The sequence below is a fragment of the Micropterus dolomieu genome, linkage group LG06 (genome assembly GCF_021292245.1).
Source record: "Micropterus dolomieu isolate WLL.071019.BEF.003 ecotype Adirondacks linkage group LG06, ASM2129224v1, whole genome shotgun sequence".
Classification (NCBI taxonomy): domain Eukaryota; kingdom Metazoa; phylum Chordata; class Actinopteri; order Centrarchiformes; family Centrarchidae; genus Micropterus; species Micropterus dolomieu.
Window position 1 is genome coordinate 22570675 of NC_060155.1, and position 27602 is coordinate 22598276.

General features: G+C 39.8%; 4 protein-coding genes across 4 annotated transcripts; 2 read left to right on the forward strand and 2 right to left on the reverse strand.

The window, feature by feature from the left end:
• The first annotated feature begins 223 nt into the window (after positions 1 to 223).
• Positions 224 to 7093, forward strand: LOC123972518 (homeobox protein Mohawk-like). The gene is made up of 7 exons (XM_046052043.1): positions 224 to 414; positions 768 to 927; positions 1062 to 1215; positions 1375 to 1713; positions 6169 to 6202; positions 6489 to 6581; positions 6723 to 7093. The coding sequence occupies exons 1-7, from the start codon at positions 224 to 226 to the stop codon at positions 6826 to 6828; spliced, it is 1077 nt and encodes a 358-aa protein (XP_045907999.1). The 3' UTR covers positions 6829 to 7093.
• Positions 7094 to 8409: 1316 nt separating this feature from the next.
• On the reverse strand, positions 8410 to 13176 carry LOC123973024 (ras-related protein Rab-18-B). The gene is made up of 7 exons (XM_046052859.1): positions 12993 to 13176; positions 12600 to 12655; positions 12360 to 12421; positions 11542 to 11614; positions 11057 to 11175; positions 10668 to 10734; positions 8410 to 9960 (listed from the first exon to the last, which is right to left on the reverse strand). Exons 1-7 carry the CDS (start codon positions 13058 to 13060, stop codon positions 9788 to 9790), a joined length of 618 nt encoding a protein of 205 aa, XP_045908815.1. The 5' UTR covers positions 13061 to 13176; the 3' UTR covers positions 8410 to 9787.
• A 1662-nt stretch (positions 13177 to 14838) lies between these two features.
• On the forward strand, positions 14839 to 18186 carry LOC123973025 (patched domain-containing protein 3). The gene is made up of 4 exons (XM_046052860.1): positions 14839 to 15564; positions 15658 to 15779; positions 15858 to 16003; positions 16667 to 18186. The coding sequence occupies exons 1-4, from the start codon at positions 14845 to 14847 to the stop codon at positions 18184 to 18186; spliced, it is 2508 nt and encodes an 835-aa protein (XP_045908816.1). The 5' UTR covers positions 14839 to 14844.
• A 245-nt stretch (positions 18187 to 18431) lies between these two features.
• yme1l1b (YME1-like 1b) lies at positions 18432 to 27217 on the reverse strand. Its single transcript, XM_046052492.1, has 18 exons — positions 27018 to 27217; positions 26304 to 26438; positions 25970 to 26147; positions 25764 to 25862; positions 24911 to 25020; positions 24375 to 24525; positions 24186 to 24269; positions 23493 to 23666; positions 23151 to 23303; positions 22799 to 22931; positions 22186 to 22248; positions 21905 to 22017; positions 21481 to 21636; positions 21081 to 21232; positions 20813 to 20939; positions 20608 to 20681; positions 20394 to 20480; positions 18432 to 20312 (listed from the first exon to the last, which is right to left on the reverse strand). The coding sequence occupies exons 1-18, from the start codon at positions 27042 to 27044 to the stop codon at positions 20169 to 20171; spliced, it is 2160 nt and encodes a 719-aa protein (XP_045908448.1). The 5' UTR covers positions 27045 to 27217; the 3' UTR covers positions 18432 to 20168.
• Between the last annotated feature and the right edge of the window lie 385 nt (positions 27218 to 27602).

The following is a 27602-nucleotide window of genomic DNA, read 5'->3' on the forward strand; positions in this document are numbered from 1 at the left end:
GCTCAACTAAACCAGACAACATCCACTGACTTTTGTCATCATCTGTCTGCTCAGTCCCCTGCTTCCGTAAGCACAGAAAGAATTGCAAGGAACACTTTTTAACCCTTTTTTAAAAAATTACCTTTATATCAAGTGCATCCAGGATGGGAACCTGCTACTTCTATTCACATCTGGAAGTCTACTGACGCACCTGTTGATTGAGGAAAGCTCTGTGTGTTGAACAATGAGCAAAGTTGACGTGATGAAGTCTGATACTTTGCTTCATTTGGAGAGCAAAAGGAGAGCAGAGGAGAGGAGCAGATCGAACTGTGTAGAGTTTCCTCAGAGCAGTTTAACAGACGAGCAGAACACAGACCTGCTGCAATGCCAGGACACCACCGAAGACAGCTCTACTGTCAAGTATAGAAGATATGGGTACGCCCTTTTTGTCTGAGTTGGAAATATTGTTTTGATGGCATGATCAACAGCTAAACAGGTGCTCATGTTCAGTATTATGGTTGTAATATGTATCTTAATGCAGCTGTATTTAAAAGCAGTATTAAGTCAATGATAATTCTGTAACTTGACATTGTGTCCTGCTAAAATGTTGTTTTTGTTCTGCCTTTACATACATAGTTGAATAGTTCTTTTCTGTTTTTCAGACATGGAAGTTATTTAGATGGTTTCGAATTTGTATAGTGTTGTTTCATGTATAAATGTTGCAGTCTAAACAGAGGAGATTGTAGGTGGTCTTTGTGAATCTATTAGGCAACTTCTGATTCCTCCAGGTCTCGTCTGGGTGGGGTCAAAGTTCGCCACAAGAGACAGGTGCTGCAGGATATGGCTCGACCACTGAAACATTGGCTGTACAAACACCGGGACAACCCCTACCCCACCAAGACAGAGAAGGTCTTGCTGGCTCTGGGCTCACATATGACTCTAGTGCAGGTGAGAGGCGACCTCGTGCATGAAGCTCTGTGATGGTGGAATGAAAGAAACGTGACTTCAGGGACGTGTTGATACTGAATTTTGTGAGTTAAAATTAAGCCAGTGCTGTTCAATAACAAGGTGCGTCTGCGCAGGTTTCAAACTGGTTTGCAAATGCCCGGCGGAGGCTGAAGAACACAGTGAGACAGCCAGACCTGAGCTGGGCCCTGAGGATCAAACTGTACAATAAATACATCCAGGGAAACGCTGAGAGACTGAGCGTGTGCAGTGATGACACCAACTCAGATGGTACGGGCCACAGTATTTAAGTTTACTCCTTTTTATAGATGGAATTAAGTCCAAAGACTGGATTTAGATCTAAAACTTTGCCCACTGAAACATCACTATTTATAATAGTTTGTAACATAGTATACATTACATGATTTGGTTTTGTTTTCTTGGCTGCAGATGAAGAGTGTCCCTTACAAACTCCTATCAGCCAATCTGACTTTTGCCGGTCATCTTCCCACAAGAGCGTGCTCCAGAAACAGGGTAGCGTCCTCGCAATGGCAGACTCCGCTAACAGTGACGACAGCGTGTCGCCTCCGTCTAAGTACAAGAGCAGTTTACTGAATCGGTATCTGAACGACACCCTGCGGCACATGATGGCGGCTAAGGCCGATGGCGTCACCACGGCCCGCAAGAGGAGGAGCCACTCCGAGTCGTTCAGCTCCAACGAATGTGATCGAGATGTTGTCTCCCCAGCGTCGTCCTATGAAACAGAGGCCAACTTTGTCTATCACATGGGTGAGAGCCGCTGCACAGGACAATAGCACACATTAAAGCTATAGTATGAGTGGATATTTGTGCTTTAACACAAATGTGCATGCAATATCTGTAAATAGAATCAGGGAAACATGTAATGCAAAACACTCATATTATGTGTAAAATCGTGATATGTAATCAAAAGAGGGTAGACTGGGAGGAAAAGTGATGATAGCACTCCCTGGCCACAGAAATCATTAAAGCATTTTCCTTGTTAATTGTAGATTTATGTTGAATATGAGGTAAAATGACACTTTAACTATCCTGCTTCCCCTCAGTTCATTTTTAACACACCACAGTGGACAGTAAAATAAGAACAGACCGAACAGAAACTTCCACATGGCTCCTCAGAGCTCCCTGACATTAATAAATCTCAGGCATTCCACTGAAAGTCAGAAGCTCTGCAAGATTCAGTTATAAAGTTACAGGGAAAGTGGAGTGAGCTTGACACCTGGGTGCCCTTTCAGACCTAGAGGGAGCCCAGCACACTGACAACCCTCAAATCCGCTAAGGTACAGGAGCCAAAGCCTTTACAAACATTACTAATAAAGACTCATGCAGATGCTGAACTCCCTCATTTTAAAATTGGATGGAGCTCACGCTGGCTGCCGCTGCACACCGCAAATATCATTTCCATATACTAGAATGTGCCATTTGTTCCGCTTCAGCTTCTTGCCATGGTGGAAATGTCCAGTCCAGTCTCAAGGACAATTACAGAATGTCTGAGACTTTATTCTTCCCAGGGTGAGAAGTGGAAACCTCAGCCAAATGTAGAAATGGAGCAGTCTGTCAGTAAAGCACCGAAGACATCGCATAGAGCCACTGTCAGAGCTGCCACTCAGCTGTGAGACAACGCAGAGTGAGATCACTAATACCCATTTGGCTTTTCCTATCAGTGTTTGTGGGTGAAGCTTTGCTTCCTTAACTCATGTGTGCTTTGGCAGGCTGATCCTCCCAAGTGTTACTTCCCTGCTCAAAATCAATCAAAGTTTACATTATATCATAAGAGTTGTGAAAAGATTTTTGAAACCAATTCTACTCTTTACTATATTTCGGGAGTTTTACTCTAAAACTAAACAAGGCATGCTTTAAGTTCCCTTTTATATTATTTTTGAATCACTTTCCTGGCAAACAGTAAATCCTGGTCTCAGTCTAAAGGTGAGTTAATGGATATTTTTATAGTCTATGACAAGGCTTAATCTCCAGGAAACTCAGTTTAACCTCAAATTGGCCTACAGTTTAGTAACTTGAATAATTAGGATAATTTTTCATTTTAACAAGCTTGTACTATTTATTAAAAATAATAGTGAACCACTGAAATGGTATGTCATATAAACTTTACTGTCTTGTTCAAATTATCAAACAAATATGGTATTATTTTACAGTTTAATTGGCTTTTAGGCCTATATGAATTAAACAATGTGCTTACAAAGATCCTCATTTACCTCATTCATTTTAGTGGAAAAGCTCAACATTTTGGGAAACAAGCTTATTCACTTTTTTGCCAAGAGTGAAATGAGAAGATTAGCAGGCCTACTCTAAATCTAGCCAGCAGACGGTTAACTTAGCTTAGCATTCAGCCTGCTAACAGCTGAAAACAGCTAGCATGGCTCTGTCCAAAGGTTTTAAAATCCACCTACCAGCACAGCTAAAGTTCGCAAATTAACACTTTATATTGCTTGTGTTTAGTGAAAAAATGACAAATTGCAGGGTTATGTGCCGGGCTATTTGTTAGCTGGGCGCTAGTAACTTCTGTCTTACCATTTTGTATAGATAAAACAAATGAGATATAACATGGTAATTAGTCAGCTTTAGAGGTGGCTTGTCTGGTAAGCTAATTGTTTTTACCTTTGACGGAGCTGTTTCCCCGTTTTCTGTTTTTATGCTAAGCTAAGCTAACCATCTGCTTGCTGCAGTTGGCTGAAGCAAATAAGCGTATTTCTCAAAATGTTACACTATTCCTTGAAAAATGTTATTAGTCTCTTTCTTCAAATCATGTTTCTTTTGGAGTATTTTGATGTCATCACACACTATGTGGGCAGCACACATGTTTGTGCCAACTTTTAATGTATCCCTGCTGGTCATATTAAGTGTGTTAGCAACCCTACGGCTGGAAAGTCAAGCTGCCAGATTCATGACAGGCACTAACACCATTAACACGATTATACTCCGCCCGAGAGACGGCTAAAACACTAAACCTCAAGTGATGGACTAATAAGTGATCCCACAACACAGAGTCTTACACTAAAGGACACTTTAAATGAACACTTAGCCTAATGGAACAGTACACTGTATGTTAGCAGGATGTGAGGGTGTTTACACCATATGATATGGTACTCACATCAACTTCAGTATTTTCCTTAAAAAGACTGGAGACCCATAAATGTGACCAGAATCATGTTTTATTGGACGCAGAGCAGCACAAAACATATCTGGACAAACCTTGCTGCGTTTTCCACCCATTTAGTTTCAAATGAAAACATGCATGCTGAGAGGAGAGCAAATACATATCCGCAATGAGGATATGAGGTTTTACAATGTTTTCTCAATACACCGTTGTTTTCCAGTGGGCATCCCAAAGACACACCTGTGAGATGACTGAAGGTCACAGACTTTAGGTCATGAAGGGATTTAAACTGATTTTGTGGGAGAACACCTAACCTAAATCAGCTCATGGAGCAAGGAGTTGTGAACTTAGCTTAACATAAAGACTAGAAACAGATAGACAGCTAGCCTGGCTCAGTGCAAATGTAAACATGTCCATCTACCAGCACCTCTAAACCTTACTCTAAATGTTTTAAATGATCTAAATGTCTAAATGTAATTTGTTAAATCTGATCAGTGTCAAAATGTAAAGCTGCAATTTTATAGGGGATTATGTGCTAGACTGTGTTGACTTGTTTTTACACTTCAGTTTTTGTACAAAATGAGAAATAGTGTGTCAATAAGTGAGCTTTAGAAGTGCTGGTAGGCAAATTGTGTTACTTCCAAACAGCTAGCTGTTTCCCCGTTTTCAGTGTTTATGCTAACTGGTTGCTTGCTGTAGCTTCATATTTAGCGTGTTAATATGGCAGTGATTTTCTCATCTAACTCTTGGAAAGAAAGTAGATAAGAGTACTTCCCAAAATGTCAAACTATTTCCTTTTTTAAAATAAATTAGATGTAAGCCCTAACATGAAATTATAACTATACTGCACCACTGTAGCACAATGTAAAATAAAAAAAAAGACAAAACACATTCAGCAGCTTCATTAACTTTGTAAAATTTTGTTGTAACTGATCCCTGCTGTAAATTTGAGACTCACCAGAGGTAAAACAATGTTTTTTCTTGGTATAAATACAACAAAGGTATTGAAATACTTCCTTGGCAAACGTGTTAAAGAGAGAAATGCTCGGGGACGTTCAGTAGCAAAAAGCATAAAACAGTAAAATGATTTACTATCAATAAGTAGTTGCTCTTGGCTCCGGCCTGGCTAAAGAAATCAGAGATGGGGATGTTTCGGGCTGTTAAAATTGAAAGACTGTGTTTCAGAGTGGGCCTCTAATTTCCCTGTCTATTGCTCTCTGAAGAAAGATCGCTTTTGACCAGCTTTTATCTGCTCCGATGAAAAAAGGCAATATTCCAAAACTGAAATGGAAAATATGCTCATACATATAATGCCCGCTTATGCACAGACCACTAACAGAAATTGTACAAGCAATATAATATTTCTCTCAAGTCCTATTTGTTCTGCATCTGAAATAGCCAGACATAACTGTAGTTTATTTCAAGACTGAAAGAAAGACCCTTCCTTCTTCCACAGATGTAGCGAGGTTCTCAGGTATTCATTTATTAGTCACTCCGCTGCCCGTAGGTGACATTATATTACGTTAGGTCAGGCCTTGGTCACAAAAAGAGATGTGCGGTAACAGCTTTTGGGAAAGGAACACACTTTATAGGTGCTAGCAGAGCTTTGAAAACCAGCAAACACCGTGTCACTCCTCATGACACGATGCAGATATCACATTTTTTCCCCCCTCAAAAGCTCAAGAGAAAGTCTGCATTGCATTTGTGTTGGCCAGAGTAGTAGCCACAGGCAGGCAGACTGGTGCACTTCATTGAGTCAAACCTTTCTGGCATCGTAAAAGACTTCCAGAGAGAAACACTGGACAAGTACTAACTGTACCAATATTCTGAGATGCACACACTTGCATGTGGGAGCACTTTCACATGCACAAGCACTAAACACAACACCAATGAATACACACATAAATAATCACATACTAATGCAAATGAAAAAGTCTCATACATACATTTATGCTGTGGATGTATAATACAATATGAATCAACATTGTGACATAAAGCCTGATTGTCCTGTGAAAAGTTTGCAGTTTCACTGCTATCAAGTAAAGTGATTCATGGCATATTTAGGTGAGTCTTTTTCTTCTCTCTTGCAGAGGCAATGGACTATACTTCAACTAAATGTGATAGGTAAGTGTAATGATTCATCACTCAGTCTGAAATCAAATCAGCTCTTTGCACTTTTCAACTGTCATCAGCTTGAAAAATAATACTATATATAATCCCTCTTGGAAGTTGTTCTTAAATTTGAACCACTACCTCTAGTTCTGGCCTTATGTCAAATGCACTATAATGCTTTGCATTACTAAAACTGCTCCTCTGCCGATTCGTTCCAGGTTAATTTAATATGCAACAAGTCAGATGATGTTTAATTAACCACTTAATATACAGCAGTTTTTCTTTAATATATTCACAGGGACCAGGAGCAGGACAGACGCCAGCAGAGACGAGTCAATCAAGGCTGGAGGGAGATCCACGCTGCCGTGGCTCTGACCAATTTGGCTCAGGGGCAGAGCTGCACAGCAGACCAGAGCGACGTAACCATGCCCAGCGTTGGCACAGGGCAGTTCTGCACTCGGGAGCCATTCTCAGTTACGAGGACCTCTATCATAGACAGGATGTCTGTCACAGGACCCACCTCTGCTCTGAGACAGAGCTGCACCGTGGGGCCCACTCTCACCAGCCGCATCATCCAGAAGTCCTCTCATATCTCTGAGGTCCAGACTGTTAACGTGGCCCTGGCACACAGTGTGTAGGCATTTCATTTGAGCATCTGGTCTGTCGTTCCACATAGGAATACCAGATGCTTTGCAATATATGTACAGCCTCTGTAATTTTGTAATTCTGATCAACTTTGACATTTTCAATCATTTTTACATTGTAAAATGGAAAAACTGACCTAACAAAATTGTACATGTTCTACTGGTTTTTTTTGCCATGTTCCAAATGTCTTCCCATTGCCGTCTGTTGCAGTAAGTTATATTAACTTCCATGAGACTGGATTATTGTCCAATGCTAAAGTTTGACAGCAGCTATTTGAATAAACCCAATGTGAAATCTTTTGACCAGTCATTTGCTTTAAATCAGTGCTTTGCCGTGGCTGAAGCTGTATAGTTATGATTTACTGAACTGTATTTAGTGGTAGTTTTCATGTGTGCAATTGTGAGTCTTGCAGTTTTATTATATCCTTTCAAATTGCTTTTTAAAAGGTTGTGATATGAACAGAAGGGTGGCCTACTGAACAGAGCAGTGAGACAGTTCTTCAAGCAGAGTACTGTGGTTAATGTCACGTGCAGGTGACATGTTGCGGTTTTCACAGAAAAAGCTCTAAACACAGAGGCTAACTTTTCAGCACTGAACAATCGAGAGGAAATGTTAGCAACTAGTGAACACAGAGCATTTAGAAGCTAGCTAATGAGATGGACAGTTTCCCTCAGAAGTTAGGTTACTTGATAGAACAGTTAGAGTTAAAAGGAGGGTAAATATTGCATGTATATTGGTCAATGACCATAAACACAACTCCAAATGACTGCTAGGGTTGCTGCATGTGGCTGTATGTGTAAATAGGCTGTTGCTAGCTAAGAAAGGAAGCGTTTCTATGTTCGCAGATGTTAAGTTCCCTAGCCCTAGAATTGGGGTACATAGGACCCTGGGAACATATGAATGAAACAAGTTCCTATATTGACAAAAAAGGTGCCATCAGTGGTTTACAGCTTGTTTTTCGCTGCCCCAAGTACAATGTGATGACTGTCCAAGGAACAAAGTTTTGTTTTTCTGTATTTTCTTATACAGCAAACATATTTAAGATAGGTGGACACACACACACACACACACACACACACACACACACAGACAGACCGTTTTTGATGTTTAAACACAACATAAATGCCAACGTTGAGATCTCAAGAATTTCCTGACCTCACTATGGGGTCAACTGCCAACACTGTAAGTTATTGGAGGTATAGACAACACAATTAGCCTCTGGGGAATGTCTGGTACTCTGCCTCTGAGGAGAGACTTGTGGCGAGCGTCCTGTTCCATCTGGGGACATTCTGACACCAAACATAAGCTAATAATCACACTGGGGCTATTTTACAAAACATGATTAACAGGATTTTTCCACTCGTGTCCCAGTGTTGGTCTGTTTTTTAACATTTTGTGCAAAGAATGTTTTCTGTCTTGCATGTACGGCAGGCTAGTCATCAACAAAGTATTACGGAAAGAGCAATTCACTCAGATTTCCACAGTAAACCTGCTTTTGATTAGGTGGACTTCTACACAACATGGAAACTAAATGGCAGTTCTCAAATGCTATTTAAACAATAATGCATTTTGAGTGACGGCATCTTGAGGTTGTAATTTATTTCAGTTTGAAACAATACAAACGTTATTGCACCATAACTCTATCGCATATCATTCAATGTTAAGGCAGATATAATATAACATATTGATAAATATGATTCAAATAGGTGCGAAGCAAAAGCAACAGGAAAAAGTTCAGGGACAAAGGGGGAAAGGGTCAACATGATTTTAAACAAGAAAGAATTTAAACAAATAGCAACAATACATAAAATCCATACTATACTGAAAATAAGGAACAAGGCTCTCAGGAATACTCATGTGTGAGAAATGCCTATAGACCACAATACCACACAGAAACTGCAAAATACATGGGGAGCCTTAAAGGGTCAAGCTGAGACTAAATGCCATTTTACCGGGGCAGATAGGCAAAAAAAAGAGAACTCAAATAAGTAAAAGAGCACATTTTATTGCAGCTCTTAATACTGTAAACCTTATACTTGTAGCTGTGGAAGTTGTGGTCCAGGTCAGACATGCACATAAAAAGACAGGTTTGGTTGTAGAAAATCCTAAAAAGACAAACAACATTAACTGTCTCGGATCTTTCCATGTAAAGATGGGGGTAAAAAAAAAACAGGAAACCAGTTCATTTGAAAGCCCATATACATAGATACAATTTGATGGATATTAAACGTATAATAACTGGATTTATTGATTTTTATATATATATATATATATATATATATATATATATATATATATATATATATATATATATATATATATATATATATAGCTCGCACATATGAGTCTTGTAGAACATTTTGTACTTTAACGCTGCAGCTACATATAAGTTTTCATTACAGCTCACAAAGTACAAGTAGGGAACTCGCTTTTTCCAGGAAATGAAGAGTGGAGGAGACTTCTGTATTGATTATAATGACTCATTTTGAGTAAAATTTGACAAGCTATGTGATGTAACCTACAAATTGGTTCATGTTATAGGAACTGCGCTATTAACCCGATGCCTTAATATACAAAAGAATCACTGTTGCCAATGAGATAAATTCAAACCAGACATTTACTCTTATGACGAGGACTTGGCATGGTTATATCAATTTAAAACACTATATTTCCTTAGACAAGAGACTATTTTTGCATGATCCTTTCATTCATGTTTTAAACAGAAAGTAGTGACATGTGACAGATGATGGTTGAAAAGGAAGTGTGCAAACAGCAAAGTCCTTTTGACCGACAGAACTACTCCAACAATCAACCTTTAAAAAAAAAAAAAAAAAGAAAAAAAAAAAAAAAGTACTCATCCAGTTCTACCTCTCCTCCTCCCTCTCCTTCTCCCCTTTCCTCTCTGTTTCTGGTCTGTAGTCATTCCTTCATAGTGGTTCGTTTTGGTCAGTTTCAGGGTATGGAACAGTATCCGCCACATGCTCGGCCTCTGCTGTGCTCCTGGTCCCCCAGACTGATCTTCTGACCCTGGTATTCACTCTCCCAAAGCCCTGGGGTCTGGAGGATCTTCTCCACAAGCTCCTCAAAGGCACACTGGACTCCATCTTTGGTCTTTGCACTGGCCTCTGTACAAAGGAAAGAGGGTTACCAAGACTTATGAGACCAGTAAATAAACTGGTAGGGCACTTTCCAAAATGTTACCAAAATAAACAAAACAAATATAAACAACATGTCATCTTTTAAATCCAAAACAAAGCAAAACATCTTTCTTTTTATAATATAGTTAAACTAATGATATAGATCTTTAAAAATATCCATGTGTTGACAATCTTAACATATAAAGAATAAAATTACTTCATTTAAAAAGCAGGGGACATCCAATGGGATGAAGATATCCTCACAGCGGATTAAATCCATGACATCTTCTTGCCCAACCCTTTTCAAAACCCCTTAATTTAGCCGTTCTAAAATGGAAACTCCACAGAAATGTTAACCTAATTTCCCAGAGAAGGGCAGATTGGAGATCAGAATCAGAAACACGTGTAGACATGGATCCGATAAATGAAAGCCCGCTAGATTTTAATCATAATGCAGTTCTTCTGGAGCGGTCGCTTCGTACAGCGCAGCGCTGACAGTATGTACTCAAACATGCCTAAGCAATATAAACAACGCAACAAACCCAAACTAAATGCATCACTTACTAAGTGATGTCTTTCCCAAATACGCAATTATAGTTCTGACTTTAAATACAGTTAGGTTCCATTTTATGGCTCTATTAGTTTAAATGACCATGTCTGACTATGTCTGATTTTACTCTAACATGGACACTTACCAATAAAAAGCATGGAGTGTTTCCTAGCAAATTTCAGCCCCTCATTTCTGTCTACTTCATGGTCATCCTGAAAACCAAACAGACATGTTATTTTCTTCATGTGGAAGACACATGGTAAAAGGATTAAGTGTTTAAACATCATGTGGCAATACTAATGGCTGGTGAGCACATTTATAAAAATAGTAGTATTCTGATGTTGTATGATTTTTTTATTTTAATAATGTATAAAGCCAAGGTTCACATTAAGGCCATTTTTGAGCCTTTACACTGAATATCCTGAGCATCAATCACTAGAAATACAAGATCTGTAGATGAGCAGATGGGACAGTGACAACTAACTGTTTAAATTTGTATTAAATGTGTCAAACCAACACAAGCTACAGACTCACCCTATCAATTTTGTTCCCAACAAGCATTTTTACAATTTCATTGCGTGTTGTGTAGGTCTCCAGTTCATTCAGCCAGTTTCCCAGCTTCGTAAAAGTGTCGCGCTTTGTGACGTCATACACTGTCAAAGCCACGCAAACAGAGAAAAGGAGTTAGAGGGTACACTTCATGTAAGCATAATATCATCTTCCCTTTATTTATAAGAACTCTAAGAGGACTCTGGAGTTTTCTGATGGCTGTTGATTTGCAGTATAAGCATTTAGCTGATGCTTCATCCAAAGTGACTTCCATTGACTCCCACAGTAGAACTCATTTCAATGTCTTGTTCATAAAAATTACAAGCAAACATATACACAAGAAGGGACAAACAGCATGTATGTGACGCTGGAAGGAAGAGAGTGGATATGATTCTTTTACTGCACAGAGATAGTTGTCTCTAGGTCTTTTACTGAATGTGTTATGCAGCTTTGTAAGCATCACTGTTTACCAAGTATGACTCCTTGTGCGCCGCGGTAGTAGCTGGGGGTCAGGGTGCGGAACCTTTCCTGTCCAGCTGTGTCCTGCACAAGTAAAGACTCTTAAGATCAACAGCAGCAAAATACTCCATGATTCCAAACTTTTAATAACAACAGGAATATTAGCCATGTCCCAGAGTCCACACTCAGACTCTGACTTTGTAATGAGTGTCCCACGTCTCAGGACTGCAATGTGAAATTTGCCACTGCCTGAGGACTTACATATTTCTTTTTGTAAGTATTTGCATCCTTAAGAAATAATCCACACATCATATTGCTCTAATGTTAAAAACAGGGATGACCAGGGAACAAAAACAAGCTAAATCAAACATACATGTAGTTGTGTAGTATTTTCTATGAAAATATAATATTCCTGATTTGCTATCATCAAATTAGACAGAACATTATACTATAAATGCAATAATTGTATTTTAGAACAAGGATCACTCAGTTATGTTTAACCACAAAGTGCTTATCTTCCTCATGAAATATATTGAGCCCTGGCATCCTCCTGCACAAACACTCTTTTGCTAAGCAGACAAATAATAAAGTCTATAAGAGTCCAGTGATGAGGGCTCAGGTTTTGGCCTTGCTGTGTATGGCGTATTTACATTGAACATTGGGACTGCGCCACAAGTATCTTTAATCTGTTTTCCACTTTCTTTCTGGGATTCTGGCTGTGCAATGTCGCCATCTTGCGGAGAAACCCTGTCGTTCATCATGTTTTTCCTGACAACACAGCTAAACTGATCAATACACGCAAACAATGACTTGCTGACTTCAGTCTTACCCATATGGCGAGCTTTGCTTTGTTCCCATCTATTGCCAGTGTCTTTACTTTGAAATCCACACCTGATCAGTCATGAGAGAGAGAGAGAGAGAGAGAGAGAGAGAGAGAGAGAGAGAGAGAGAGAGAGAGAGAGAGAGAGAGAGAGAGAAAGAAAGGGCTTTAATGGATCCATCTTAAATGATCAATAGTGTCCATAGGTCTGCGTATATGTGTTATTGTGTGTTATCTGTGTGTAAAAACCTATTGTCGCTGACTGCTCTGGATCAAAAGTATCGTCAGTGAACCTCAGGAGGAGACTGTTAGGGAAATAAAGATAACATGTAAATAAGCAAGGCAAACATACAATAAGCTTTTGTGAGTTGGCCAAAAGCTTCAACAACAACTAAGTTACACAGTTTTTTATGTTGGCAATTGACTGAAACAGCAAACAAAATACCAGTAAAAAGTTTTACAGATGCCTACGTGACATTGACGTTATTGTTCACCAAATAGTCATCTCGTTAACAGAAATTACTTGGCAGAGAAAAGGACAAGACTATCAGCTAGCTTTAGCAACAGCTGCTGAGCAGTGGAGGATAAACTTACGTAATATAAACATTCACAACAGGCTAGCTGCTACAAACAGAGACAAACCTGGACTTCCCGACTCCACTTTCGCCAATTATCAAAAGCTTCAGAGTCGTCAGCACGTCTTCATCCATATTTCTATGGGAGCTAATTTTACTTCGACTTGGCGACGCTTTTATCAAAAGATTTTACTTGTTTTTTAGGGCAGCAACCGGCTAGCAGCTCCGATGACAGCCTGCTGTTCACGCAACTTCCGCCCAACTTCCGTATGACGTCACAGTGGGTCACGGGGTTTTAATAAAACGTAACGAAACACATAAAATAAAACAAATATAAAACTGAATATGTGATGAGTGTGTTATCACTGTATTATTGAAGATTTGGTAAAATTATTGAGTCTAAAAGTGCCGAGTGATAAAACTCTTCTACAGTACTGAAAGAAAATGTGTTTTATTTGTCAGGTTTCATTGTGAATTTGTAAAATGACTTCTCGATACTTTAATACATTATACATTTATACACCAAAAAATGGTTTTGTTTTCATGGTTTGTACATATATTTTAAACATACACTGTAAGTCATTACAACCCCATTTAGTTATGTCAACTTATTTCTTCTTTTTAACTCTGATGAGAGAGAGACTATATGGGTTTTTCCCCAAATCAATGCAACAGTCACCGCTAGAGGAAGCTCTTGTTACTTTGAGCCCATTCTACTTCTTTTTACATACTATTTAAGAGGTTGTAGTGCTGAGTCATGAATGATTTTGTAAAATAACCCATCATTGGACTTGCAGTAATTCATTGTGTTGTTCTATTTGAGACTTTTGTCAGATATGTATAGTGTTGATTGAACTTGGGTAAGTTATCAGTAAGTAAAAAAAAAGGCGAGTGTGCGAAGATGGGAGCAAGAGGAAAAAATTGTCTACTTGCTGCATCTTTTGAGTTTGAGAGAAACTGCTTCTTTAAACCATGGCGAAGTTGAAGCATGGACTAATCGACTAATCATACACTGCAGATAAGTCATATATTCCAACTAAAATATAGACTTCTGTGGAAAACAGGAAAGGACTAGCGCCACCATTGGAAGGAGTACCTGATAAAATTTAAATCCTTTTAACTTAAGTTGTTTTAACTTGAAACTGTGATTTAAAATAAAGTATATCTTCTTCTTCTTCTTCTTCTAATGAAAAAAAGTACTTTATTGTTTGTTTTTTAAGTGGAAACAAGTTCTTAAAAAGTTCAATCAACTAAAAACAATGATGAGACAACTAGAACACTGAGTTATATCAACTCATGAACTTTGATTTATGAGTTGAAACAAAGGTAATCCAGGTTAAACTAACTTGATCTGTCTTACAGTGTAGCTGCATTACCTATTATTTTGGCTAGTTTACTCTGAAACAAAAGTGGACGGGTTAAAGGGAAGTCTACCACAGAAAATTATTGTCAAGATAGAGGTACCTTTGACCATTCAAGGTAGAAAACCTTTGAATGGTCTCTTTGTTCTATGGCTTTCATCAGTCAAAGATCCAACATTTTACCTCAACCATGAGAAGGAATCACCTGGGGGCTAAGCTATTGGAAACCAGTGACACTAAGAACTACAATGGAACTAGTGAGCCATACTACACCTACTGTTCTTAAATAGGCTCTTTGACTGAACTTTTCCTAAAACCTCATCTGCCTCTTCTAATTACAGAGAGGGCCAACTCCGTTATTATGCAAATCCCATCTCATGAAGGAGCTGAATAGAGTGCAGCACAATAAGTACAGCTGGTTGTAAATACTCACAGCTCTTTCTAATGTTGGTCTGACATCTCTGAGAAAAGAAGCAGCTCTTTAACATTCCCTAAAGTAGTTTTTGTACTAAATACCAAACAGAAATCCAGGTTTTAAGGGAGCACGTTTTTATAGCTATGGCCAGATTGCGGACAGATTGCTTAGAGAGACCCCTTCGCATCTGTTTTGAGGTGATGGGTCATTTTATTGGATCTCATCCCTGGTGGTTCTTGATCGTCCCCCTCATTCTCTCAACTAGTCTGGGGAGCGGATTTTATCTTCTCAAGGCCAGAATGTCAAACAACATCGAAGAACAGTTCACACCTGTTGACGGACAAGCAAAAATGGAGAGGAAATACATCCAAGAAACTTTCCCGGGAAATGATTCCATGTTTTCACACGTAAGACTGAGCACAGATGGGAATTATGCAACTCTCATAGCTACAAGTGACAGGAATATTCTGACTGTGGTGTCACTTCATGACATCTTGGAATTGGACTTTAAAGTCAGGAGTATGGTAGTGCAGTTTGACAACCAGTCATTTGAGTATGCAGATGTTTGTGCTGAGGTGACGGGATCTTGCACCTCTAATGACATTTTGGATATTATTGAATACAATGCAACTAATATAGACACGGTCAATTTGACATTTCCATGGCATTACTCTGATTTCAGGAGCTTTTCTTTGTATTTAAGTCTGGGGAGTGTAACATTGCACAAGGAGAGCTCAGTTGTTGAAAGTGCTAAAGCCATACAGCTACATTACTATTTACGTGAGGACAACAAAACAAAAACTGACATTTGGTTGGAAAGCTTCATTAATTTGGTCTCAAACACATCATCAACTTCCATTCAGGTAAGCAGAACTTTACCACATTCAGACATTTTAAATGATCAGCTTTTTGTGTCATTAATTGGCTTCTGTTAAACTCCTATATAATCTTTCTAGGTGTCGTACTCCACCTCCATGTCAATGCAGTGGGAATTTAAGAAATCTCCAGCTTCTGTCATCTATTTATTCTCCATCACCTATGCCATTGCAATCACATTTTCAATAATATCATGTTGGAGGTTAGTAAAACATCTGCTGAACATTTTATGATGAATTGTGGCTGTATGGCTCTTTCTGATCTTTTTGATTTTCTTTAGGTTGGATAATGTGAGGACTAAGGTGTGGGTGGCATCCTGTGGGGTGCTCTCCACGGGTCTAGCAGTCCTGAGCGCTTTTGGTGCGCTGTTGTTGCTGGATCAACCTTTTGCCATGACAGCTGCCTCCTGTCCTTTCATGATATTAGGTAAGTTCTGGTCCATGATGTCCCACTGTCGGTTGAATCAAACGTAGAGCGTACTTAAAACAACAGCCTATACTTGCTAATTTAAAAAGTAAAACATGCATTGTTACGACATGGCATTCATTGCACAGTTTTAATAAAAATTACATTTTCATGTTTCCATTTTCCAGCACCAATAAGTTGCTATGCCATTTAATAATTTTTAGTCTTAGTATTTTTTGTAACAGATGTAGGGGTCATAAAAGATGTCCATGTTTCACAATCTTGATACACAATGTTGATGATCTCTGATAAAATACATTACACTTAAGATTTGGGCCCGTAAAGACCAAAGGTAATGCAGACATTATGTGCATACTGAGGGATGGCACAACTCAAGTTCAAAATTCTGCTAACTGACAATAATACTGTACAGAAATGAATGGAAATGAATGGCTACCTGAAAGAGTAGTATTAGTAGAATTTACCGGGACAACATAGCTCACATTTGAAAGTGATCGGCAAAATGCAAAGTAGTCTAAGTGAAAGAGCTAAAATGTTCAAAGACAGTGATAAAGTTTACCTAACACAGGCAGCTCAAAAAAGACAAAGTCACAAGATATGGATCCACCATAAGTCACATTTGCCACTTTCTAAAATCTTTCTTCTCTGACTTTTAATCTAAAGGTATTGGTCTGGATGATATGTTCATCATGATCTCTTGCTGGCAGAGGACCTGTGTTCTGGACAGCGTCCCTGACCGACTGGCTGACACCTATAAGGAAGCTGCAGTCTCCATCTCCATCACCACAGTGACCAATGCTCTGGCTCTCTTCTTGGGCTACAACTCGCCTTTCAGCTCAGTCCAGTCCTTCTGCCTGTATGCTGGAATTTCTATTTGTTTCTGCTATTTGTACAGCGTCACTTTCCTGGGGGCGTGCATGGCTCTGAATGGACAGAGGGAAGCAGAGAACAAGCACTGGTTCACCTGTGCCATTGTCCCAGAAGACTTACCATCCAAGAGCTCCAAAGCCTTCAGTATCTGCTGTGTTGGGGGGAGCTACGATCGAATCACTGAAAAGGAGGAAACAGGGCCCATGACTCACATTTTTGAGCGGTTCTATGGCCCGTTTCTAACCCACAAATTGATTAAAGCATGTGTATTTCTCATTTATGCTGGCTACCTGGCAGTTAGTATCTATGGCTGTTTTATCTTAAAGGAGGGACTCGATATCAGGAATCTGGCTTTGGATGACTCCTACATCATCAATTACTACAATAATCAAAGGCAACACTTCTCTGAATATAGCTGTAATGTGATGGTAGCAGTGGAGCAGCCATTCCCATACTGGGATGAAGATCAACAAAGGCATCTGAACTCATGCATTTCAAATTTTGAAAGTCTGAACTTTGTCAATGGCACTTTTGCTTGGTTTCTTGCCTTTCAATGGTATGCAAATGCAACAAACCTCAATATAAGTTCTCAAGAGGCTTTCCAAACACATCTGCCCCATTTCTTCGAACTCAACTCCATGTTCACACAAGACATCAACTTGACTGCAGACAATGAGATTCAGGCCTCCCGCTTTTTCATTCAGACACTCAATAAAACCACAGCGAAGGACATGATGACTGTACTCAGGAGAACAGCAGAGAAATGTCCAGTAGAGCTCCTGGTGTACCACCCTGCTTTCATCTACTTTGACCAGTATACTGTCATTATGGACAACACCATTCAGACCATCCTGGTGGCTGCGACTGTGATGCTAGTCATCTCTCTCATCCTGATACCCAGTCCTCTTTGTTCAGTGTGGGTGGCTTTTGCAATTTGTTCAGTCATTGTTGGTGTGACAGGGTTCATGGCACTGTGGGGCGTAAACCTGGACTCCATTTCCATGATCAACCTGATCATGTGCATAGGTTTTTCTGTGGATTTCTCAGCACACATTTCTTACTATTTTGTCTCCAGCCCCAAGAGTGACGTCAACGCGAAAGTTATGGACGCTTTGGCCCATTTAGGCTATCCGATACTACAAGGAGCGTTGTCCACTATTTTAGGAGTGGTGGTGCTGTCCATGTCTGGGAGCTACATCTTTAGGACATTCTTCAAGATTGTGTTTCTTGTGATTACATTTGGGCTGCTCCACGGCTTAGTGTTTCTTCCAGTGTTTCTGACACTGTTTGTGGCCTGTGGGAAGTGGTGCTAAAGTGGGGGATGTCCACCGTGTGCATTAAATTTTAAAAGTCAAACTGAAATTTGAATTCTTCACACTTTCTGCGTAAAAAAACATAATCTAAAATGATTTAAAAAATAGAGAATGACTCTGAATCAAATAAATGTGTCGGAAGTGGAAACCTTGTGCATTTCGTTCAATTTGTATAAGATATATGTGCACTCCTCTCCTCAGAACCAACCCCCACCCGCCTCCAGGCACACCCACCAAAAATCAAGTTTTTATTTGGGCTTCTTTTTATTTATTTCTCGTGCATATACAGTCATTTACCACTGCCATCACATTGTTGAGAGATTTAATCAATCAACAGCAGAGATCCATTCACTAACAGCATAAAAGCATTACTATACATCTATATACAAGGTTCCCATTACATCCCAGTCATATACACACACAGCTAAATGTGGATAAATGGTCAATTAACAGTAGTAATGGTGTCAAACTGAAGCAAAAAACAGCAGAAAATGTAACACTGTTAAGTTCAACATATGCTGGTGTTAATCTTGACAAGAGCTATACCTTCAGTGAAATAAATGTTCCAAAATGCTAAAATATGGATTTCATACACTGTTACTATTCACTTGAGACAAATAAAGATTTTAACAGAGGCATAACTGCAAGTTCCTACCTACAATCTGTGTTGAAAAAAATATTTAGAATCAAGGATATCTACTTCACAATTAATATTTGTTACAGCTTCACTTCCTTTATACACAGAGCACATTGGCATCTTTCTTCCACTGCACTGTGAAAAACATGTTGAAACAGAAAGGAACAGAGCACTAGAAGTGACAAGTAGACAGCGATGGAAACTGAAAGACTGAACAGGCCTTTGTTGTTTGTCTGAATGTTGCCCCATGACTGAGAGTCTTTGATCCACTAATTTGCAAGAAAAACAGATATTTCGCTCAGAGACTTTTCAGGAGGCCCATCCCTATTTAAATAGCTTAGGCAACGTTATAACTTTAAAATCCTAAAGACTCCAATGCATCACTACATAAACACAGCAGTATGTGATGCATGTTTTTAGGCTGAGCAGCATAAACAAAATAAATTACATGAAGAGTGCACAAGTGCATTTTTGTATTTGTACACTTGTCCAAAGTGCTTAGACGTTAGTTTAAACTTTATACACTTCCTAAGTCAAGTTTACACTTACAGGGCATTCCCCAAAAGGCCACCTTTAAAAATAACTAACAGGGACAGCAGAAGGGTACAGCAGGCAAGGAGAATGGAGATATAGATATATATATATATATATTTTATATGGATATTCCATTCATCCCAGACAAAGAAGCAGAGGGAAAGACAAAGTGCAGCACACCATTTTGACAGCAAGGTGGCAACTTCAGAAACACAGGAGCTACATACAGCCTGACCTTGAACATATACTAGACAAATCACAGATATGAACACAAACACTGGAAGACACCTGACAAATAGGAGCTCAGATTTAGTTCAGGTCTAGTTGCCATCATTACACAGTGGCTCTTTGGATTGAAAGATAGATAACCGCCACTCAGGATTTCTCTTTGACAGAATCTACACAGACCTGGCTGAATCCTATCAGGATGCCGTTTTTGAGGTGCATCATTACATTCATGTATTATTTCCTTTTACAACTGTTAAAGTGACCTGAGCAACATCTTTACCATTTGGCATATAACTTTTCAGCCTTACAATGAACCTGTACACCACACACCTGCCTCACCTGAGCACAGGAAAGTTTACCGTTAATTCAACAAAACTACTTATCTGGGAATATTGATGAGATTACACAAAGGTGACAGCATAAAGATATGACATCATCCCACATGAGCACTTGCAGCGCCATGACGTCTGACTCCTCTGATTCTGCTCAAGATCTGAGTCCATTATTTCTTCTATTGACCCCTGAGCTCTTAAAACCGGACCCCTCCCCGTTGCTACCCCGATTGTTGCGGCCCTGGCCAGTTTCATCTGGTCTCCAGGGTCTTGCCCTCCAGGACCAGCTGGATCTCTTTGGCGTCCAGTGTCTCATACATGAGCAGAGCGTCTGCCAGTTTTTTGTGCTCTTTGGCGTGAGACTTTAGCAGGGCTTTGGCTCGCTCATAAGAATCCTGGAGAGGGCAAAAGAAAAGACGGTAAGAAAAGAGCGGGTGGTCGCGGAGTTCAGCTGTTCTCAAAAAGATCACACAGACCTTTAATAACACCCTGATTTCATGCTCCACAGCTGATTGTGTCTCTGGGCTCTGGGCCGTCATGTCAGTGTAGGTCATCACACCTAACTGGGAGACAGGGAAATCAATACATAAATGTATGTAAAAAGATAACCAAACTATAGACTGCGATGCACAGGCGGTGCAAATACTATGAACAGCTTTCCCTTTTTACTTCCCTTTCTAGTTAGCCTACCTTTTCACACATTCCAAATCTGGTCACCATCAGTTTAGCAATCTTTGTGGCACTATCAAAGTCGCTTGATGCACCTGGAAAAGAAGAAACGACATATGTCGCCTTTATAAAATCCAGCCCACCTTTCCTCATGTAAGGGAATCAAGATACCCCTCATGTTAAAACTATTTTTGACTTACTGGCCTTTTGGGGAACTATTTCTTACCAGTTGTGATATACTCTTGACCAAACATAATCTCCTCTGCTACACGGCCGCCCATACTGACGTCCATCTGGGCCAGCAGCTGAGAGCGAGTCTCACTCCAGCGATCATTCTCCGGGAGCATGGACACCTGACAAAGAGACATTGAAGAGGATGAAACATTAAGGTGGTGAGAGGATGTACAGAGTACTGACAGTTTGCACCAGACCTGGTGTCAAAGCTTAATATGTTAAATATAACCATTTAGTTCAGCAGCTCTAGGTTTCCTTACATGTCCCAGACTTGGGCCTCTGGGCATGATAGTAGCCTTGTTAATAGGCATGGCATCTTTGGTGTAGTAAGCTACAATTGCATGGCCTGATTCATGGTACGCTGTGATCTGCTTATTCCTGTCGTCTATTTCTGCACTCCTTCTCTCAGGGCCTGAAAGAAAAAAAAGGAGCTTGTTTTATTAAGAAAGAAGCTTGAGAATAAAAAAAGACTATTGCCACATTCTCAACATGACTTTGATGAAAGTGATCCCAGTTATTATAAATAAGTTTTTGTTAGGCTAGATGAAAATATACAATCGGAATTAGGATTAGCAGAAAGACTAAGCATATTAAACCAACTGCAGGGAAACAAGGAAGTGGTCTTTCTTTACCAACTAGCAAAGCTTCCCCATCACTCACCCATGAGGATTTTGTCCTTAGCAAACTCAAGCTCCTTCAGGGTGACCATGTCTTTGCCATCAACTGCTGCCTTCAGGGCAGCCTGGTTGACCAGATTTTCCAGGTCAGCGCCGGAGAAGCCCACTGTGCCCCGGGCAATAATATTGGCCTCAATTGCTGATGAGATAACACGCAACATCAAGATCTCATGGTCAGTCTAGGCCTCAGACTGGGCTACAGCCAAGTCAATAGCAAACATTCAGCCTATGATGTCAGCTTAAAAAAGAACAACTGTTCAAATGTGTTTAGCGTGTAAGGACCATCAAACCAAGACATACAAAAAACTGTGGTTTCCATCTTGGTTAGAATATCATATACCATAATAATACATTTAAGGAAAAAATATTGTGGCCAAATTTAGTTTTAGTAGATGCTAATCTCACACCTGGATCCACTTTAATCTTCTTTAGATACCAGTTGAGGATCTCTGTGCGTCCTCTCACATCTGGTTTGGGGACCGTCACCTGCATGTCAAAACGTCCCGGGCGGATAAGGGCACTAAACGAGAACATGGGTTGGTTAATAAAATGCTGCGTGTGACCGCATCAAAAACGGCCTCAGAGCTGCAACTCTGAAGGTTGTAAACCTTGATATTTGTAAATGTGTGTTGGAAGCTATGGCATTTTCACTGGGCAGACAGGTTAGGCAAGAGACAGGTAAACATACTTATCCAACGCCTCTGGGAAGTTGGTTGCTCCAATTATGATCACGCCTTCATTTGGTTTAAACCTACAAAATAATAGTATCACAGGGTACATGTGAGTCAGTATTTGTAATGTGGCAGCTCTCCTCTTTTTCTCACCACTGTAATCTTCAGCAGTGTAATTGATATTTTGAGCCACAGTGCTTCAGTGCTTTTATTATTGTGTTGACCAACACTGTACTGTACTGTAAGTCAAACAAAGGTCACGTTGCAAATCAGTCAGAATCGCTGCTTGGAGGTTAGAAGAACCTTGATTCCAATATGGTAATTTTATTTATAGCTGGTTTCTTTTTCTCTCTTTTCTTTATTGCGAGACAAAATACACAACATTGACATGACGATACACAAGGAACTATAACTGGTTTCTTGATTGCATTTATTTAAATTTACTTTATCACCATATATATCGCTATAACAATATAAATCTATAAACATCATGACCTGCATGTCACCTGCATCAAAACATGACAGAAGATTTTATCCACCCCTACTGGACATGCATTGCAAATATAACATATTGCCAGGAAGACATGCCCAATTCACTCACTACATAAATGTAAAAATTTCAGACATTACCCATCCATCTCAGCAAGTAGCTGGTTGATAGTCTGTCTGGAGTAAGGGTGCATGGGAGACTCAATCCTTTTCCCACCCACACTGTCCAGTTCATCAATGAAGATCACACAGGGAGCATTGGCTTTAGCCTCCCCTAGAAAAAAGCAGTAAGACAAATATAAAAATTAACATATGTATCACAATATTCAGCATTCAATAGAATGTGTGTCACAGTCATGCAGCTCATGTATTAGGACAGATCAGCTTTACACACTCAAGTGGTTTCTAAGGAAGGAAAAGGGGAACAAAAACGTCAATTTGGTTTTTAAAAATAATTTAACAAACAACAACAACAAAAAAAAAAAAATCGCACTGAAAAGGTTCCTGATGCGGCTGGCTCCCACTCCAACAAACATCTCGTCAAACTCTGACCCTGAGGCATAGTAGAATGGCACATCTGCCTCTCCTGCCACCGCTCTGGCCATTAGAGTCTTTCCAGTCCCTGGAGGGCCAATCAGCAATACACCTAAAGTAAAGAGAGCCAAGAAGGAGGAGATACAGAAGAGAGTTTTACAAAAACAGAGCCATGAAAATGGAAATGTTCAATCACCATAACATCTGAAAAGTCATCATACTATAGAACAGGCACATGCAGAATTTATGAAAATCGCAAAGCTTTTCATCCAGCTTAAAATGCAATGAAGGACAGGCCTACCTTTTGGCAGCTTTCCTCCCAATACTGTGAACTTCTGTGGGTTTTTCAGGAACTCCACCACTTCCTGCAGCTCATTCTTAGCTTCATCTACCCCTTTGACATGCTCAAATGTCACGTTTTTCATCTGCACAGGGTCCACTGCTGAGTCCAGGCCTGATGTGGTTCGGAACCGCACTGTGCAAAATGGTTAGATTAAAGTTCGAAATCACACTGCATGGCACGGTTAATGAACTCACACACAAACGGCTTGTTACTGAAAATGACTGATTAACCACATCTGATTGCATACTGTATCAATTGGGCACTACTGTAAAATGCATACTAAAACGCAGCATATCGTGGAATCTGTCAAAATGTGGATGCAATTTATAAAAGTCAGAGTTTTCCCCTAGCATTGTAAGTGATTTTTCACAGCACTTAAGCCAAATTTACAGAAAAACTATACTGTTATGTGTCATTTACGGGCACACACACAGATACAAACACACACACTAGCAAGAGCTTATCACTTCAACAAACTCTCAAAGGTGCAACCACATCGTTAGATGCAAGACGCAAGCTCGTTGAAGACTTCGTAGCTGTGTGGGCTGAGTCAGATATTCCGTTTGCAAAAATGAAAAAGATACGACACTAAAATGTTAACAAATTAGTAGAACTTAAAAAGCAGCTTTAAAGAAGAAAAGGAGCCTTTACCCGATATGAAAGGGGTCTTGGAGATCCCATAGAGCCCAACAAGGAGCAGCACCAGCAGGATTAGACGAGTCCTCCTCAGAGAGTCTGAACAATTGGAGCAGGAAAACTATACATCAATCCTGTTTAATGCTTATACAATGGTATAACTGTTGTGTGATTCAATTAGAGTGTGTTTGTATTAAAACTTGCCTTGTGTGCGTTGTGTTAAGGCTTGCGCTTTCAGGAATCCCTCAGCGAAGCCCCTCTTGAAAGCATCCTGCTGTCCATCGGGTATGTTCTTGTTCTTCAACAAGCTGTCTAGATTTTCAACTTCAATCCCTTTGTCACGTGTCAGGAAACCCTGCAATACAAGGCAAAATTGGTCAGCAGTATTCACAAAGTCAGAAGAATAACTGATAACATTAGCTAACTAAAAGAGAAAAAAACAACATCTATTTCAGTGATGAAATGATAGGCCTGTTTGTGACAGAGGTGTGCAGAAGAACCAATGAAACTTTTTTTATTTGACTAGGCCGCAGACAAAGAAAACTGTGGCGATGTGGTGCATTTTCTACTCAAGAGTAGAATTATTTTCAACTTGAATTTCCAGCAGGCCTTACAAAAAATACAATACCCTGGTCAGGTGAAAATCTTGTTGCTGGTACGGCTACACTTATTGGTAAATACATTAAAGCTGTGTCTTTAAAGATGCTTATTACAATACATCCATACATACAAGTATTTACCTTCATAAAAGATGGTGTGAACCCTTCAGATTCCAGGGGGCGGTCGGAAGCTGACTGCAGTCGTCTGGTTTTGCTCTTTAAAGTTTTAAAACCTCTGCTCTGGACCCACACTTGAAATATACAGTAAGCACATGATGTTTAAGTAGATTAAAAACCTAACCATGCCTTCACAGCATTTATCTTTGCTCGCTCATTGTAAATATACACATTGTTAAGGTTAATTTACAATGTAAATGTAAAAATAGGAAACCCCAGGTAATATTGACAACTATCTTAAATATTTTTCATTCTCTCAGTAAAGTTAATCTATATTGCTTTCAAATAACACACAAACCCGCTGTAGTCATTTGCGCTTAACAAATAGGGGTGTGAAGATACACTTAGTTCACAAGACAGGACGATACATGATATTGGGTTCACAGGAACAAGATGAGATGACATTTTTACACCATTCTTTAGAAATCTTCAATGACAAAATAAGTGAGTGAAAAATAGTCTTTTGCAAAATAAATGCAAAACAATGTAGGTGCACTTTGAAATGTTGCTTACAAATTGTTTGTGTCTTGTCTGTCACTCTGTTGCTGTTTATTGTTTCCAGCTGGTACCCAAAATGCTGCCACACAAACGACTTAAAAGTGGCGGGGGCATCTTCAATGCTAATTTCACCCTCATACTCCAACATGCTGATATCGTGAAAAAGCTTTTCACCTCGACGAGAAATATCGCCAAGTTTTAATATTGCAAGATCTGAGCATGAGGTCTCGCCACAACCAGTAGTAACAACTGAATACAAAGCTTTGAATCAGTTATTCAACTATTATACTACTTATAAATTCTTCGAATCCCAAGCTACCTGGCCAGTGTTGTAGCTCTGTGCAGACAGACTGAAGAGGTGAAAGGTGCTGCCTGGAAAAAACTGTGGCCGACATCAGCATTGTACCACATGAGAAGCCTGGGAAGAGAAGACAAGGTATAACTGTTAACCCTGAGATACGTCTATTTAAGTGGTACAATGTACAGCATAAGAGGCCTGTTTATAATGAAGATGCACATTCTCACCATGCTTATTATAGAAAAATGAGTGTGTAGAAAGATGTGAGGTCCTCCAGGCTGTCTGTGCACCCATTGGAAGTGGCGCCTCCTGTGAACTCCAGCGTGGTAACACATGGTTTGCCAGCTCTTCCAGCTGTAGTGCTCCCAGGTCTGATAATCCAAGCTCACGCAGGTTCCACATGGGCTGCATTAAACAGTTTCATGTATGAGATTTTATTCTGAAGCAGGTTTTTGTTAAACATGTATAGCAGGGCTTCTGAGAATGAAAACAACTAAGTGTAGCATCATACGGTCTCTGACTTGATACAGCAACTATAGATTATGTACTACTAATGTCTACCTCTGCACAGTGTAGTTCTGAGTCTGAGGCATGCCCCTTGGGTTTTCTTGATTTGTGGGTGGCACTGCTGCTGCTTCCAACTGTACTCTTCACAGAGTGGAGGATGTTGATGAGGTGGCTAAGAGGTACAGTTACCTGTGATCATCACATGCAATCAAAGAGTAAGTGAATTAAATGTTCTGGAAAATTAATACACTACAATTATACAATTATCATCACAAACCCTATTTGTTAGGAGGTCCAAATGCAGCTTATATAGAGACTGTTAGTAGTCACAGTTAAAATACATCACCTAGCTTGTGTTACAAAGTCAACATGATCCTAATCAAGCTTAACGTTATAGTCTAGCTGGTTCTGAATAAAAAAGGTGACTTATCTGTAGAAAAACTGCTGATTTATTCGAATAGTTAGTAGCCAAACTTGACGGGAAAGGCAGCTTCCCATCTGAAGCTAAGGACACACTGGGCCTTCTTTATTTCAGTTTAACTACGAGTAGATAGAAATATAACAATATCGACGCAATGTCAATTGATAAATTGTAAATTTCTTTCAGATCATCAAACCATAATGAAAGGTCGACAGCTGTCTGGCTCATGAATGAGAGAAAATGCTAAGGTTAACTTAGCTTGCTAGCAGGCTTAACTGAACGAGGTTAGTACCAAAACAACAACACTGCTAATGTTAGCTTGGCCTAACGTTTCGTGCTTTTCTTACCTGTGGTTGGGCAGTCAGAGAAAACATTTTTAATCCTCACTGTTACAAAACGGCCGTCAAGCTACGCAAGTTATACCACTGTCCCTGTGAGTAAAAGGTCCGTAAGTTATTTCTTTCACTTTATCTTTCTGTAGCAGGCATAGCAATCTGCGAACTTCAGCGGTGGTCTATCCTGACCAGATGCTCACAGCGTAAAATAAACCGGATGTGACCTCTATGGTGTTATGACAAATTTTGTGTCCCTGTCTTCTTCTTCTTCTTCTGGCTTTCCGGCAGACTAGATGCCTCTCACAGTTCATTCTCAGTATCGTTTCATGGCATCACCATTCTCAGAGGGGTAATCCTGTTGCTAGTGATGGGCAAATGAAGCTTTTGTGAAGCACTGAACCACCTGAGCAAATTGTTTCAAATATGGGTTCATTACTCGAAGCTTCAGTTACAGTGACCTCTCCTGGCGAAGTTCAAGGCTGCAGGCAAATTAGACAGGCTAGCTGGTGGACAGGAGGCTTTTAATTACATACTCGCACGCCCCTCGATGAGCAGTGCTGGAGAAACTGCTTTACTTTTGTAGAAAAACCACTAGTT